The sequence below is a fragment of the Carassius gibelio genome, chromosome B24 (assembly GCF_023724105.1).
Source record: "Carassius gibelio isolate Cgi1373 ecotype wild population from Czech Republic chromosome B24, carGib1.2-hapl.c, whole genome shotgun sequence".
Classification (NCBI taxonomy): Eukaryota; Metazoa; Chordata; class Actinopteri; order Cypriniformes; family Cyprinidae; genus Carassius; species Carassius gibelio.
The window spans coordinates 3,373,669-3,388,843 of NC_068419.1; the positions used below are offsets into that span (position 1 = coordinate 3,373,669).

General features: G+C 40.1%; 1 protein-coding gene across 2 annotated transcripts in view; it reads right to left on the minus strand.

The window, feature by feature from the left end:
* Positions 1 to 8,676: 8,676 nt before the first annotated feature.
* Positions 8,677 to 15,175, minus strand: part of LOC128013690 (uncharacterized) — a 29,054-nt gene continuing 22,555 nt past the window's right edge. For both annotated transcript variants that reach the window (XM_052596834.1, XM_052596835.1), the window contains one exon: positions 8,677 to 14,885. In XM_052596834.1, coding sequence (XP_052452794.1) covers positions 13,696 to 14,885 — 1,190 coding nt within the window. In that variant the 3' untranslated portion in view covers positions 8,677 to 13,695. The remainder of the gene's footprint in view (positions 14,886 to 15,175) is intronic.

Sequence of the window (15,175 nt, forward strand, 5' to 3'; positions counted from 1 at the left end):
ATTAACTAGCATATCAAGTCTTAAAACTATTGAATCTCTATTCAAGAAAGCCATTAAATTTTTTGATAAAAAGGCATTGTCATTTCACCATTGCAATATTTTAGAGAGACATAATTTTTTAAGTTTTGACAATTTCAAACGTTTCAAGTACATTTGTCTAGTTTATAAGGTCTTAAATAATCTTGCTCCACCTCCACTGCATGCCTTTTTTCAAAGGCTTGCAAGCGGAGGTAGCACACGGGCCTCTATAAAAGGGGACTGTATGATACCATTTAGACGTACCACCTTTGGACAAATGTAATATCAATAATAGGTGGAAAATTTTGGAATAGCTTGCCCCTTGTGATACGCCAGTGTCCTTCATTCACCTCCTTTAAAACTCAATTAAAACAATGGCTCTTAGATAATCAGACATGTACTCACTTTTAACTGTAACATTAGTCATTAATGCTGGGGGGAATTGGTCGCGATTGATCGCGTCCGGAGTGGAGGTTTGTGTTTGCATGGTGTATTTGTGTGTGCTCTGTGTAGTTGCTTTGTGTATATGAATGCACACATATGCATTTATTTATTTAATAAATATTTACATGTATATACTGTATGTACATTTATACATTGTCTATGTTGTATATAGGTGTGAATAATTTACGCATGGATAAGTAAAGATCTTGAGTGTGTATGTGCGTGTGTGTATTTATGTATGCGGGATGATTGTAAATGGTGCATGCATGTGTATTGTGCGGGCGCGGACTATTGTTTTAGATGTGGTTGGTCGCAATTGTTATTATGTTATTATGAATTTTTGTTTTGTTTGTTTGTATTGTTGATGTATATTTTTTATTTTTGTGTATTGTTGTCATAATGATTGAATGTTATATGATTGTTGGTTATTTATTTTTTTGTTAGTTTTTATGTCACCGGCCTATGGACTGCAGATGAAAAATAGTATCTTTTTACTAATTCTGGCATATTTACATGGTGTATTTTCATACAACAATGTACATGAATATGCATGGTCCCTATTAAATAAACTGATAAATAAAACATTCTGGACTCCCCCTCACACCCATTGTTTTAGGACACCCCTGGCTCATCAAACACAACCCTAAGATTGACTGGCAGCAGAGATCAGTGTTGGAGCGGAGCAGTAAATGTCATGAGTCCTGTCTTGTGTCTGCCTGTTCATCTGTTTCTGTGTTTCAGGAGGAAGCAGTGGATTTGTCCAACGTGCCCACAGAGTATTAGGACCTGAAGGAAGTGTTCAGTAAGTCTCGAGCTGCTTCTCTCCCTCCGCATCGTCCCTATGACTGTGCTATAGAGTTACTGCCAGGTACGTTTCCGCTTAAGGGCAAGTTATATTCACTTTCTGTTCCAGAAAGAAATGGAGAAATATATTTCTGATTCTCTAGCAGCAGGGTTCATCCGTCCTTTCTCTTCTCCAGCGGGGGCGGGGTTCTTTTTTGTGGGGAAGAAGGACGGGTCCCTGCGACCTTAATAATAATAATAATTAATAATTCCTTACATTTATAAAGCGCTTTTCTAGACACTCAAAGCGCTTACATAGTCAGGGGGTACCTCCTCATCCACCACCAGTGTGCAGCATCCACCTGGATGATGCGACGGCAGCCATAGTGCTCCAGATGCCCACCACACACCAGCTTACTGGTGGAGAGGAGACAGAGTGATGAAGCCAATCAGCAGATATGGGGATTGTTAGGAGGCCATGATGGTCAGAGGCCAATGGGCGAATTGAGCCAGGATGCCGAGGTCACACCTCTACTCTTTTTCGAAAGACATCCTGGGATTTTTAATGACCACAGAGAGTCAGGACCTCGGTTTTAACGTCTCATCCGAAGGACGGTGCTTGTTGACAGTATAGTGTGCCCATCACTACACTGTGGCGCTAGAACCCACACAGACCACAGGGTGAGCACCCCCTGCTGGCCTCACTAGCACCTCTCCCGGCAGCAACCTAGTTTTCTCAGGAGGTCTCCCATCCAGGTACTGACCAGGCTCAGCCCTGCTTAGCTTCAGTGGGCAACCGGTCTTGGGCTCCAGGGTGATATGGCTGCCGGCTAAACCTTGTATTGACTACCGGGGGTTGAACAGCATCACGGTAAAGAATACTTTTTCTTTGCCGCTGATGTCTTCAGCCTTCGATGGGTTGCAGAGAGCGTCGATCTTCACTAAATTGGACTTACGTAATGCTTATCATTTGGTGTGCATCAGGAAGGGAGATGAATGGAAGACTGCTTTTAACACCCCCAGAGGGCACTTTGAATACTTGGTCATGCCCTTCGGCTTGTCCAACTCCCCAGCAGTCTTCCAGGCACTCATCAACGACGTGCTGCGAGATATGGTCGATCAGTTCATAATAGTTCAAAATTATTGAAACTAATTATGTGATTTGTACTCCTGACAGAAAACGGAAGACTCGTATCTGTCATGTGAACATGTTGAAACTTTATCATGTTCGAGAGTCACCCGAGGCAAACGTGGTTAAAGCTGTCGAATCTCCTGTTATCTCAGTTGCAGCTGTGACTGAAATAACATCTGTACCTGATTTAAATTCTGAGGATGATGGAGTAATTTTTCAAAATCTTCCTCAAGCTACTGTGAGGTTGACTAACTCTGAAATTTTGAAAGATCTAAGCTCCTATTTTAAAAATTTGGATGAACATCAGAAAAATGATCTTATTCAGCTTATTTCAGAGTTTAAATGCTTGTTTAAAGATGTGCCAACATTGACAAATGTTTTGCACCATGACATTGATGTTAAAGATGGTCGTCCGATTAAACAACATGCATACAGAGTTAATCATGTGAAGCGTGCGGTAATGCGTCTTGAAGTTGACTATTTATTGGAGAATGGTCTTGCAAAACCAAGCTGTAGTGCGTGGAGTTCACCATGCATTTTAGTTCCAAAGCCGGATGGTTCTTTTAGATTCTGCACTGATTTTAGGAAAGTGAACGCAGTCACTGTGCCTGATAGTTATCCACTTCCTCGAATGGAGGACTGTGTCGATTATGTTGGTTTTGCACAGTTTGTAAGTAAGTTAGACATGTTAAAAGGCTACTGGCAAGTCCCGCTTACTTTTAAAGCTTCTGAAATCGCAGCTTTCGTTACTCCTGATTCATTTCTGCAGTATACTTCGATGGCTTTTGGACTCAGAAACGCACCGGCCACATTTCAAAGGCTTGTTAATACGATTTTAACTGATCTGCCAAATTGTAGTGCCTATTTGGATGATTTGGTGGTTTATTCAAAAGAGTGGAGTGAACATATTAAGTCACTTCGAATGGTATTTGAGCGTTTGGCAAAAGCCTTATTAACACTTAATTTAGCCAAGTGTGAATTTGGTCAAGCGACTGTGACTTATCTTGGGAAAGAGGTGGGGCATGGTCAAGTTCGACCAGTAGAAGCTAAAGTGAGGGCAGTTTCAGAATTCCCTGTTCCTAGTACTCGACGAGAACTTCGAAGATTTTTGGGAATGGTTGGATACTATCTGAGTTTTTGTAGGAATTTTTCATCCGTTGTTAGTCCTCTTACTACTTTGTTAAGCCCTTCGAAGTCTTTAGTGTGGAATGCTGAGTGTCAGTATGCTTTTGAAAGTGTGAAAGCGCTTTTGTGAAATTCACCAGTTCTTCAGGCTCCTAACTATGAACGTTCTTTTCAGCTTGAAGTAGATGCTAGTAATGTTGGAGCTTGAGCTGTTCTTCTGCAGGAAGACGAACAAGGAATAACCCATCCAGTGAGTTATTTTTCGCGAAAGTTTAACAAAAACCAGTTAAACTATTCTACGGTCGAGAAAGAAACTCTAGCTTTAATAATTGCTCTACAACATTTTGAAGTTTACGTTGGTTCTAGCATACTTCCAGTTGTTGTGTATTCCGATCACAGTCCACTGGTGTTTCTTTCTAAAATGTACAATCATAATCAAAGATTGACTCGTTGGTCTTTGTTGCTCCAGAGTTATAATATTGAGATAAGACATAAGAGGGGGGCTGATAATGTGTTCGCAGACACTCTTTCTAGAGTTTAAACTTTTTTATAAAAGGTTTACTCTTAAGTGGGGGAGTGTTACGGTCTGCAATCTTTTAGGTTCCACCTTCCTTGGATTCTATTGGATATCTTTGCTGTCAATCATCATTAACATCGTTTCCTTTGCCAATCATGCTCCCGTCCAAGAGGTTTAAAAGGAGGACATCTGTGAAAGAGCGGGAAGGACATTTTCTGCTGAGACTATTGTGTGCGTTTGTCGTTTTGCTGCTTTCTGATCTGATGTTTTGTCAGCTTGTTGATGGTTTGGAAGACAAGGAAGGAGTGGAAGAATTTAGTAAGTCACGTGACCTACAGATCTGCACATAGTGATTTTGGATGTATTAGAAACACTAGTTTAGTTGTGTGCGCTTGTTTTTGTATGTTTCGTTTTAGTGCAGTTAGTGTAGTTTATGACGCTTTTGTGTTGAAGACTTTTCTTTTCTTTCTTTATTATTTTAGGGGTTTGGGAAGTTAGTTAGTTAGTGGGGCTTATATTTCATTTTATGATTTAAGCGCCACTTTAACTTCCCTTCTCTCCTTTGTCTTGTCTGTTTAACTTGTTGTTCCTTGAGGGCAATAAATATGTCTTGTAGTGCAGTTGTGTCATGTATTCCATTGCCACCTCTTTCCCAGCCCTGCCTCATTTCTTCAATATGCAACTTAATGTTACCTCCTTTAACCCCTAGTAAAAACAATTTCATCAGAGATGTAACATATGGCTACCTGTATTCTTCTCTCCAGGAGCACGTGCAGCATGGGCAGCACGTTCGACGACTGCTTCAGAGGCTACTAGAGAATGGGCTTTTTGTCAAGGCAAAGAAATGTGCTTTTCATGCACAGTCTGTTCCTTTCTTAGGGTACATTGTGTCATCTGAGGGAATGCGTATGGATCCTGAGAAGGTTAAGGCTGTGGTGGATTGGCCAAGTCCAGATTCCCTTAAGGCCCTACAGAGGTTTCTGGGGTTCGCCAATTTCTACCGGCGGTTCATTCGCAATTTCAGCCAACTAGCCTCGCCTCTGACCGCCTTGACCTCCCCCAGAACTACGTTCAGGTGGTCAGACGCAGCTGAGGCTGCGTTTGCCAAACTGAAGGGCCGCTTTGTTTCAGCCCCCATCTTAATTACCCCTGATCCATCACATCAGTTCATGGTGGAGGTCGATGCATCAGAGGTAGGGGTAGGTGCAGTGCTATCCCAACGTTCTTCTGCAGATGACAGAATGCATCCATGGGCATTTTTTCTCACCGTTTGTCCTCTGCCGAAAGTAATTATGATATTGGTAACAGTCAAGTTAGCATTGGAAGAATGGCGTCACTGGTTAGAAGGGTCGGGGGTACATTTTATCGTTTGGACCAATCATAAGAATCGGTAATACATTAGAACCGCTAAAAGATTGAACTCCAGGCAGGCTCGGTGGGCACTTTTTTTTCGGACGTTTTGACTTTACTCTCTCGTACCGCCCGGGCTCCAAGAACATCAAGCCCGATTCATTATCACACATTTTTGACCGTTCCGATCGTACGTCTACTCCCGAGTGCATTTTACCAGAGACCCTAATTATCTCCACACTCTCATGGGAGGTCAAATCGAAGGTAAAGACGGCATTACAAGGGGTAACGCCTCTGGTCGACTGTCCACCGAACCTTTTATTTGTGCCAGAAGGATTACGTTTCAACGTTATTCAGTGGGGGCATTGTTCCAATGTGGCTTGCCATCCAGGAATCAGTCGCACTACATGTTTAGTCAAGCAATGATTTTGGTGGCCACGTATGACTCGCAAAGTTCACAGTTTTGTTTTGGCTTGCTCAGTTTGTGCCACTGGTAAGACTTCCAATCAACCCCCAGATGGGCTCCTTCAACCGCTGCCGATCCCTTCGAGACCCTGGTCCCATATCGCACTAGATTTTGTCACCACTCTCCCACCCTCTCAGGGTAACACTGTAGTTTTGACCGCGTTGGACCGGTTCTCGAAGGCGGTCCATTTCATTCCCTTGCCCAAATTACCCTCAGCCAAGGAGACAGCGTTAACAGTAGTTAACCACGTCTTTCGGTTACATGGCCTCCCGACGGACGTGGTTTCCGACAGAGGAACTCAATTTGTGTCCAAATTTTGGCAAGAGTTTTGTAGATTACTGGGTGCGACTGTTAGTCTGTCCTCAGGGTTTCATCCCCAGAGCAATGGCCAAACTGAGAGCCAACCAGGATTTGGAGAGAATGTTGCAATGTCTGGTCTCCAAGAATCCTTCCACATGGAACCAACAATTGTCAATGGTGGAGTACACCCACAATTCGTTACCATTATCATCTAAGGGCCTATCTCCGTTTGAGTGTAGTCTAGGTTACCAGCCACCAATTTTTCCTAGTCTGGAATCTGAAGTTGCGGTTCCCTCCGCTCACGCCTTCGTCCAGAGGTGTCATCGCACCAAGCGCGCACCAAGGCCAAAGCTGATCGCCACCGGTCTAGGCCTCCCGTATACGTAGTTGGTCAAAAAGTGTGGCTTTCTACCAAGAACATTCCTCTCCGTTCCGTCTCTAATAAACTTGCTCCCAAATTTATCGGCCCGTTCACTGTCACCAAAATCATTAGCCCGGTGGCAGTCCGTCTCAAACTCCCTCCAGTGTACAGGAGGATTCATTCCGCCTTCCGTGTTTCCAAAATAAAACCTGTGTTTCATTCTCATATTAATCCGCCTGTCCCGGTTCCCCCACCACCACGACTTGTAGAAGGGGAACCTACATATTTGGTTAATCGTATTCTGGACTCAAGGCGGAGGGGACGCGGATTCCAGTCCTTGGTGGACTGGGAGGGTTACGGTCCAGAGGAGAGAAGTTGGGTTCCTGCTAGAGACCCCTGGATCACTCCCTTATTGATGATTACAATCGACAGGTAAGGGACGCCAAGAGGATTTCTTAGGAGAGGGGGTACTCACAGTTCATAAATTCACAGTTTTCTTCGTGTCCCGTGTATTTGTTGTTCTGTGTGTGTGTGTGTGTGTGTGTGTGTGTGTGTGGGTGTGTGTGAGTGGGCGTGACCGCTCGTTCCTGCTGATCAGCACGCCAGCTGATCTCATTCATCGCAACAGCTGCTGCCTATTCACTCACTTATAAAGACTCATCGCTCTCTTTTTGTCAGATCGTTGTTTGGGTGTCCACAGTGTGTCTTCGTGTCCCGTTCCAGTCCTGTTCCGGATTCGAGTTCCTGTTCTGTGTCTTTGTGGTGTTCGTCCCTTCTTGTCTGGATATTCACCGTCACCTGTCTTCACCAGCACGCTGACCATCTAGTCCCTGCACCCCCAGCCCACCCGAGCTCCAGTACTACTTTGTGTCTTTCTATTCTCAAAAAAGAGTTAGTTGCATTATTGCTTCCGCTTCATGTATCATGACAATAACCCACATATTTCAGGAATAAACACAATAATTGATATTGATCAGGTCATTACATTTGTAAATGTAGAATTAAAAGCAGAGCTCCTGTATTGAATTGAAGTTTGTTACAGATGTACATTATATATTGACCAGTGAGTGTATAAATGTGTAGTTCTTTTAATAAACATTTGAGTTTATTTTTGTTTGTAATCTTTCATGTATTTCGTCCCACAGGATTCGGACATTGAGTCACAAAGAACCATGTAGCTAAAGGGAGTGTATGTCATACTGAAGGAGGGAGCACTGCCTGACGATGACCCACAGGACACTGGTGTCCTAATTGAAGGTGTGGAAGTCCTCAGGGACTTGAGTCGCATTGCGCAGGCTTGTGCTCTGTTATTTGGGTTGATATACTGTGAACCTGTGCTACTCACCAGAGCTCAAATGCACTTTTGAAGTCATGCAGAAGATCAGTCTAAATCTAAATGGACAGAGGTTGTCATCCAAGGCACAACTCTTGAAAAAAAAACTTTTGGAGTAAATAAGCTTAAAAAAAAAAAAAAAAAAAAAAAAGTTAAACAAAATGCACTTGAACTTCCTTGTGTATATGGACAACTTTTTTTGCCACAGTTCCTCCAAACAAGCTACTGGAGCAATTGAGCTGAACAGGACTGGTGTACTTTAGGAAGATGCACATTTGTTGGTCGATAGAAACTCTTTTTAGACCACTGTTATTCATGGAACAGTTACTTTAAACAGGGTGCTGGAGGGTGCAGTTGTTACACATTTACAAATATTTTCTGGGAGTTTTTTTCTTATTTTCAGATGTATTGCAACATGGTCATTTAGAATTATCAACATGATCAAAATTCATATATAAATTAGAATTTTTGTGTGTGTGTGTATGTGTTTGTGTGTCAGGCCAAGGTCTACTTTTCCCCAGGTGCCACAGCATAAATGTGTGCCTACTGCTCCGGGTGTATGTTCACGGTGTGTGTGTGTGTGTTCATGCCGTGTGTATCACTTTGGATGGATTAAATGTAGAGCATAAATTCTGAGAATGGGTCACCATACTTGGCTGTATGTCACGTCACTTTATAAATTCCCAAAAAGGGCTTAATTATTAAGAAATTTTAAGACCGAAATGGCGTTAAAGTCCTACAAGTGTTGTTTGGGGATCTGTTTTTGTTGAGAGCCCTTTAAGATTTTGTTGGCTAAATGTTTCCTATACACTGTGTTACAAACACTCAAATGAATAGGAGACTTAAAGTGAATAAAGCAGTTTTATTCACTAACAAGATAGATATTCATTAAACTACCAAAACCATACATGAACATGTTGAATTGAAGTGCTTTACTGACATGGAATGAATAAGAGTACATTTGATTAGACTAACACAATCACACTTTTTTATTCAATTAGTTGCAAAGAAGTTACATTGACATATCCGAAACATGTTTAATCTACAAATGTATATTGTGTTCATTTAACACATTCAAAGCAGTCCAAGTTTACTTGATTTGATTAGATGCATAATGGGTGCTACGATTAAATCATGTTCATTTAACAAATAATTTTTTTTGAGTGTGGTTTCACCTTGTAAAATAACAGAAACATTACAATAGGAAGTTTTTATTTAAAAAAGAGTGATATGAGAAACAAATTTTGTATGTTGTTGATTTGTCCAATTTAGAAAATTCAATTCTAGACAAATTCCAATGTGTACAATTGCCTGAGTTAAAGATTGGTGAAGTGTACATTGGTGATAAAAAGTTTAATAACAAAGTAATAGGAATTGTTTTAAAATATAATCTATTTTCTGATTTCAATATACTATCAAAAGTTATCTTTGAGAGGGTCAACGCTGGCCAATACTTGACAGCTGCTCTCATCTCAGCATGACTAACAGACATTTCTTGTTGGATGAAGGACAATCACCTTCAGCTCAACTTAACTAGTTGTGATTGATGATAAGCTGATTTTCTCAGAACACATTGCTAAAAAACTGCCCAGTCCTGCAGATTTGCTTGATAAAACATTAGGAAGATCAGGAACTTTCTTTCAGAGCATCACACCTCTGTTTATAAATTTGCACTGGCTACCAGTAGCTGCTTGCATAAGATTCAAGGCATTAATGTTTGCTTACAAAACCAGCACTGGCTCTGCACCCCTTTATCTAAATTCACATCTTCAGAGTTATGTCCCCTTTAGAAGCTTGCGTTCTGCAAGTGAATAATGCATTATCTCAAAGAGGCAGAAAATCACTTTCATAGACACTTTCACAGTTCCCTCCTGGTGGAATGACTTGCCCAACTCAATCCGAGCAGCTGAGTCCTTAGCCTTCTTCAAGAAATGACTAAAAACACATCTGTTCCATCTTTATTTGACCCTCTAATACTAGCACTTTCTATTCTATTTTAATTCTACTTTATCTATTTAAAAAAAAATATACTAACTTTCTATTTTTTTCTATCTACATTTTTCTTTGTGAGTGTGTGTGTGTGTGTGTGTATATATATATATATATATATATATATATATATATACCTTGCTACGTGTACTGTGTCACTTACATATTGTTGCTCTTTTGTTAGTTTTGATTGCTTCTATTGTCCTCATTTATAAGTCACTTGTAAATGACTAAATATAAATTAATGTTTTTTATGGTCTTCAACTGCTCTTCCTCTGCAAGTGAGGAACTTGCAACTTACACCTGCACTCTCTTTCACAAGCCACACCACCTACTGCTCAAGTCAAATTTAGAATTAATTCAAGTGCAGTTCAAGAATCATTGCATATGTCATATGCCATCAAAGTACCACAGGAGCAATTAGATATCAGACGGCACGTATACTTTCGAATCACTCTCATGTTAATTTGATATCATTCACACTTAATACAACACTGCAACACTTAATACACCTATTTACGAATCATATCCCATGTCCTCATGAGATAATAAAGTGACAATCGTATGCACACGTCAGAATCTCGCTAGAAATAGTAGGACATCTGGGTACTTTTTGCATACCCTTTTATGAGTAATTTGAATTGGGATATACTTCTTTTGATACATACTTATTTTTCTACTATAGTAGGGAAGTATGTGAAATTTGGATGCAGCCTGAGAATGCAAGTTTGAGAGTGCAAGTCTGCAGCTATCCTTCTCATTATAAGTCTCAGCCAAACAAAAAAACGTCAGGGTTAAAGGGGGCTACGATTCTGTTGGACAGGATCTTTTCTGATACTACCCCATCATGGATTCCCTCAAAGTAACCACCAGGGAAGCCCCCCAAGCAGCATTTTCCAATCATACAAGTTCTAATTGACACGATAGAGGACCATTTGTCAACTATAGATTGTGTTGTAATAACATCATTTAAAATCAGGAATATAATCCTGTTTCTTTAAAGAAATTGTGCTTATTTTGCAAACATGCTTTATCAAAAATGTAATTTGCTCCTTTAACTGTAAGGCTATTGTAGCCATTTTGTATGTTATAATTAATTTCCTAAATACTAAGGGTAGGTGTAATGCTTATTTACAATCTCACAGACTCTATATAGTAGACTTTTAAGAAAAGCAAATTTATAATTATAATACTGTGATAAATAGTTAATGACAACATTATGTCCAAAATGTAAGAAAAACATGACAATTTTGGGGTAAAAAATGGTCAGTTCACCATACAAATATTATACAGTCTGTGCTATTTACATCAGTAATCTCTATAAACCAGTGGTAATTAGTAGTATACTATAGCTACTGCTTTGTTTAATTAGTAAGTAAGTAAGTTTTATTTATATAGCACATTTAAACACAGCGTAGCTGACCAAAGTGCTAAACGGAGTATATATATAAAAAAACAATAATAATAACTAAATATAAAATAAGAATAAAACAACATGGAAGACAATATACTAAAAGCACAGTACTAAGATTAGATTAAAATGCCTGGGAGAAAAGATAATAAAAATGTTAATAGAATGTGCTAGACGAATATCCAGTGGCAGCTGATTCCATAAGCGAGGGGCAGCAACTGAAAAAGCTCTGTCGCCCTTGGTTTTTAAACATGATTGAGGGACATATAAAAGATACTGATCAGCAGACCTTAAAGATCTACTAGATGAATGTGGGATAATAAGATCTTTTAAATAAGAGGGGGCTTGATCATTAAGAGCTTTAAAAACAAACAAACTTTTATTTTAACTGAATTCTGAAATGAACTGGGAGCCAATGGAGCGATGTTAAGATCGAGGGGTGACATGATCAAATTTCTTTGCTCTGGTTAACATCCTTGGAGCTGCATTTTGAACCCTCTGGAGGCGAGAAATGGTTGACCGAGGAAGGCCTAAATACAAGGAGTTGCAATAATCTAAACTTGATGTGATAAAAGTATGAATGACCTTCTCCAAATCTTGAAACGACAAGAATGATTTAAGTTTAGAAATAATCCGTAGGTGATAAAAAACTATTTTTAACAACCACATTTATTTGCTTGGTTAAGCATAATTGTCTTTATGCTTTAAAAGTCCAAGATGACACCTATGTTCCTGACCTGAGAAGAAACTGAGGAGAAATGATTGACAAGTTCCCTAATAAGCCCGTTTCTCAATTTCGGGGGACCAAAAACAATAATTTCTGTTTTAGCTTCATTAAATTGGAGAAAGTTATTTTTTAACCATTTCTTGACATCATCAAGACAGTTCAACAACTGTTGAATGGAATCAGCAGCTTTCAATGGGATATACAACTGGGTATCATCAGCGTATAGATGAAATGAAACATTGTGCCCTCTAATAATATTCCCTAATGGAATATCAGCATGCTGAAACTTTAACAGACAGTCTTTAAAAATTCTCAAAGGACACAATTAAACAATCATGCTTCCATTGCCGCTCCGCTTTACGACAGGCCTGTCTGAGAGAAAGAGTATCATCAAGCCAGTAATAAGATTTTTGCTTTGGTTGTTTCAGTTTGAAGGGTGCAATGGCATCTAAAATGTTAGAACAAAATGTATAAAATAAAGTAAACAAGTCATCGGGCCCAGAGGAAGACTCGGCAGCATTTAAGATAGATGATTCAACAGCATTATCTAGATAACATTCACTAAACTGAGAAGCAGTATGTGAGTTTATAAAACGGGAGTAGTAGCCAATAGGCGTAATTAACACACCAGAGCTTACAGCAGGGACATTAAAAACAATCGGCTTGTGATCAGAGAAGGAAGCAATTTCAACATTAACATTATCAATATGTGTCCCATATGACAATATAAGGTCGAGAGTATGACCAAGGACATGTGTTGCTTGATTTATGTGTTGACTTAGACCAAAAGAATCCAAGACATTACAAAATTCAGAAACAAAGGGTCGACCTGGGCAGCATAAATGTACATTAAAGTCACCTAAAATTAACATATGATCATACAGAGGCAAGATAACAGTTATACATTCTGAAAAATCGCTAATAAAAGCACTGTTCAGGTTAGGTGGCCTATAAATCAAGGCACAGAATAAAGTGGAAGTAGTAGATTCTAACACGGCACACTGAACCTCAAATGACGAATAGGCATTAACAGAAACTGTCCGTACGGTAAGTGTCTGTTTAAAAACCATAGCAACCCCACCGCCCTTGCCAGCGGACCTTGGGGTACTAATAAAACTATAGGTCGGCAGACAGAGTTCCTCAAATACGATTCACCAGCACTGGCCCAAGTCTTTGTCAAAAATAAAATATCCAAATCATGACTAGTAGAAAAGTCGTTTAAAATAAAAGTTTTGTTGCACACAGACCTAGCATTTACTAGAGCCATATTCAGATGAGATTTAGGTAACGAGGGCAGATCCATTTGAACAAAATCTAGTTGGCGAAGATTTTAACAGTTTATTCCTCTGTGGCGAATATGTGAATATGTATGGAGGAGGCAATTGTCCGTCTGATTCTCACTCAAACACCACCACGATTACCTCTCTTTCTGCGGCGCTTCCTTACAAGAGGAACGCAGCAAGGTAACCGGCAAGCGCACTCTAATTCGGGTTGGTTGAACGAGGATTGAGAGCAAGAATATAGAGCAGGACAAAATGGATGAAATCCCATACAGTTTTTGATGTTGAGCAAAACTTGGCGATCATAGGTCAACACTGAGTCTACACGACACCAGTGTGCCACCATTGAAAATAAGAACAGCACAGATGCCAGATGAGCAGGTGCAACAGGTGCATCAGACTGTGAGAGACGGCATGCCGACAGGTACACTGGCGCCATCTTGGGAAACCACAATCAAATTACAAAATTTGGCAGTTGCCCTCTGTATTTTCTTGTCTTGCTTGTGTTCTGTCTCTTGGCCTTTCTTGTGTTTGTGTGCTACCTCTTGCTTGAGATGTAACTGATTGTGATGTTCTTGCTTGGTCTTGTACCTGTGATTGTACAGCTGGTGAGTAACTTCCTTGCACTGTGACATTTGTTAGTCTCCGTCCTTGAATCCTTTGCACTGTTGCTCTAGGGCTCTCTTGTGCCTGTATCCCAGCTCTTGTTTGTAGAAGTACTGATTCTGGAGTTCTTTCTCGAAGTAGTCTCTGTGATGATATAGCCGGATATATTCTTTCTTCTTCTGCAACAATACTTTCTTGTCTCCTTCCTTGAATCCTTTGCACTGTTGCTCTAGGACTCTCTTGTGCTTGTATCCCAACTCTTGCTTGTAGAAGTACTGATTCTGGAGTTCTTTCTAGTAGTCGCTGTGATGACAAAACGTGAGGTAATCTTTCTTGCTCTGCAGCAAAATTCTCTTGTCCCCTTCCATGAATCCTTTGCACTGTTGCTCTAGGGCTCTCTTGTGCCTGTATCCCAGCTCTTGTTTGTAGAAGTACTGATTCTGGAGTTCTTTCTCGAAGTAGTCTCTGTGATGATATAGCTGGATATATTCTTTCTTCTTCTGCAACAATACTTTCTTGTCTCCTTCCTTGAATCCTTTGCACTGTTGCTCTAGGACTCTCTTGTGCTTGTATCCCAACTCTTGCTTGTAGAAGTAATGATTCTGGAGTTCTTTCTAGTAGGCCCTGTGTTGACATAACTGGAGAGATTCTTTCTTGCTCTGCAGCAACACTCTCTTGTCCCCTTCCATGAATCCTTTGCACTGTTGCTCTAGGGCTCTCTTGTGCCTGTATCAAAGCTCTTGTTTGTAGAAGGACTGATTCTGGAGTTGTTTCTATAAGCAGTCCTTGTGTTGACATAACTGGAGAGATTCTTTCTTGCTCTGCAGCAATACTTACTTGTCTCCTTTCTTGAGTCCTTTGAATTGCTGCTCTAGGGCTCTCTTGTGCATGTATCCCAGCTCTTGCTCGTAAAAGAACTGATTCTGTTGTTCTTGGTCTTAGCAGAAACTGTGGTGACACAGCTGAAAAGACAAACTCTTGCTCAGAGCCAGTATTTCTTTCTCTTGTTTGTCTTATGTTTTGACTGTTGCTCTCACTTTCCACTGCAATATTGACACACAAGCAATATATAAGCAATATACATAACTTTGAAATACTTGTCTTTAGCATGGACCATGAGAGAATAAGACTAACAAGATGAATATTTTCCTAAGTTAAATAAATGACAAAGTTTATATATATATATATATATATATATATATATATATATATATATAGAGAGAGAGAGAGAGAGAGAGAGAGAGAGAGAGAGAGAGAGAGAGAGAGAGAGAGAGAGAGAGAGAGAGAGAGAGAGAGAGATAGATAGATAGATAGATAGATAGATACATAGATA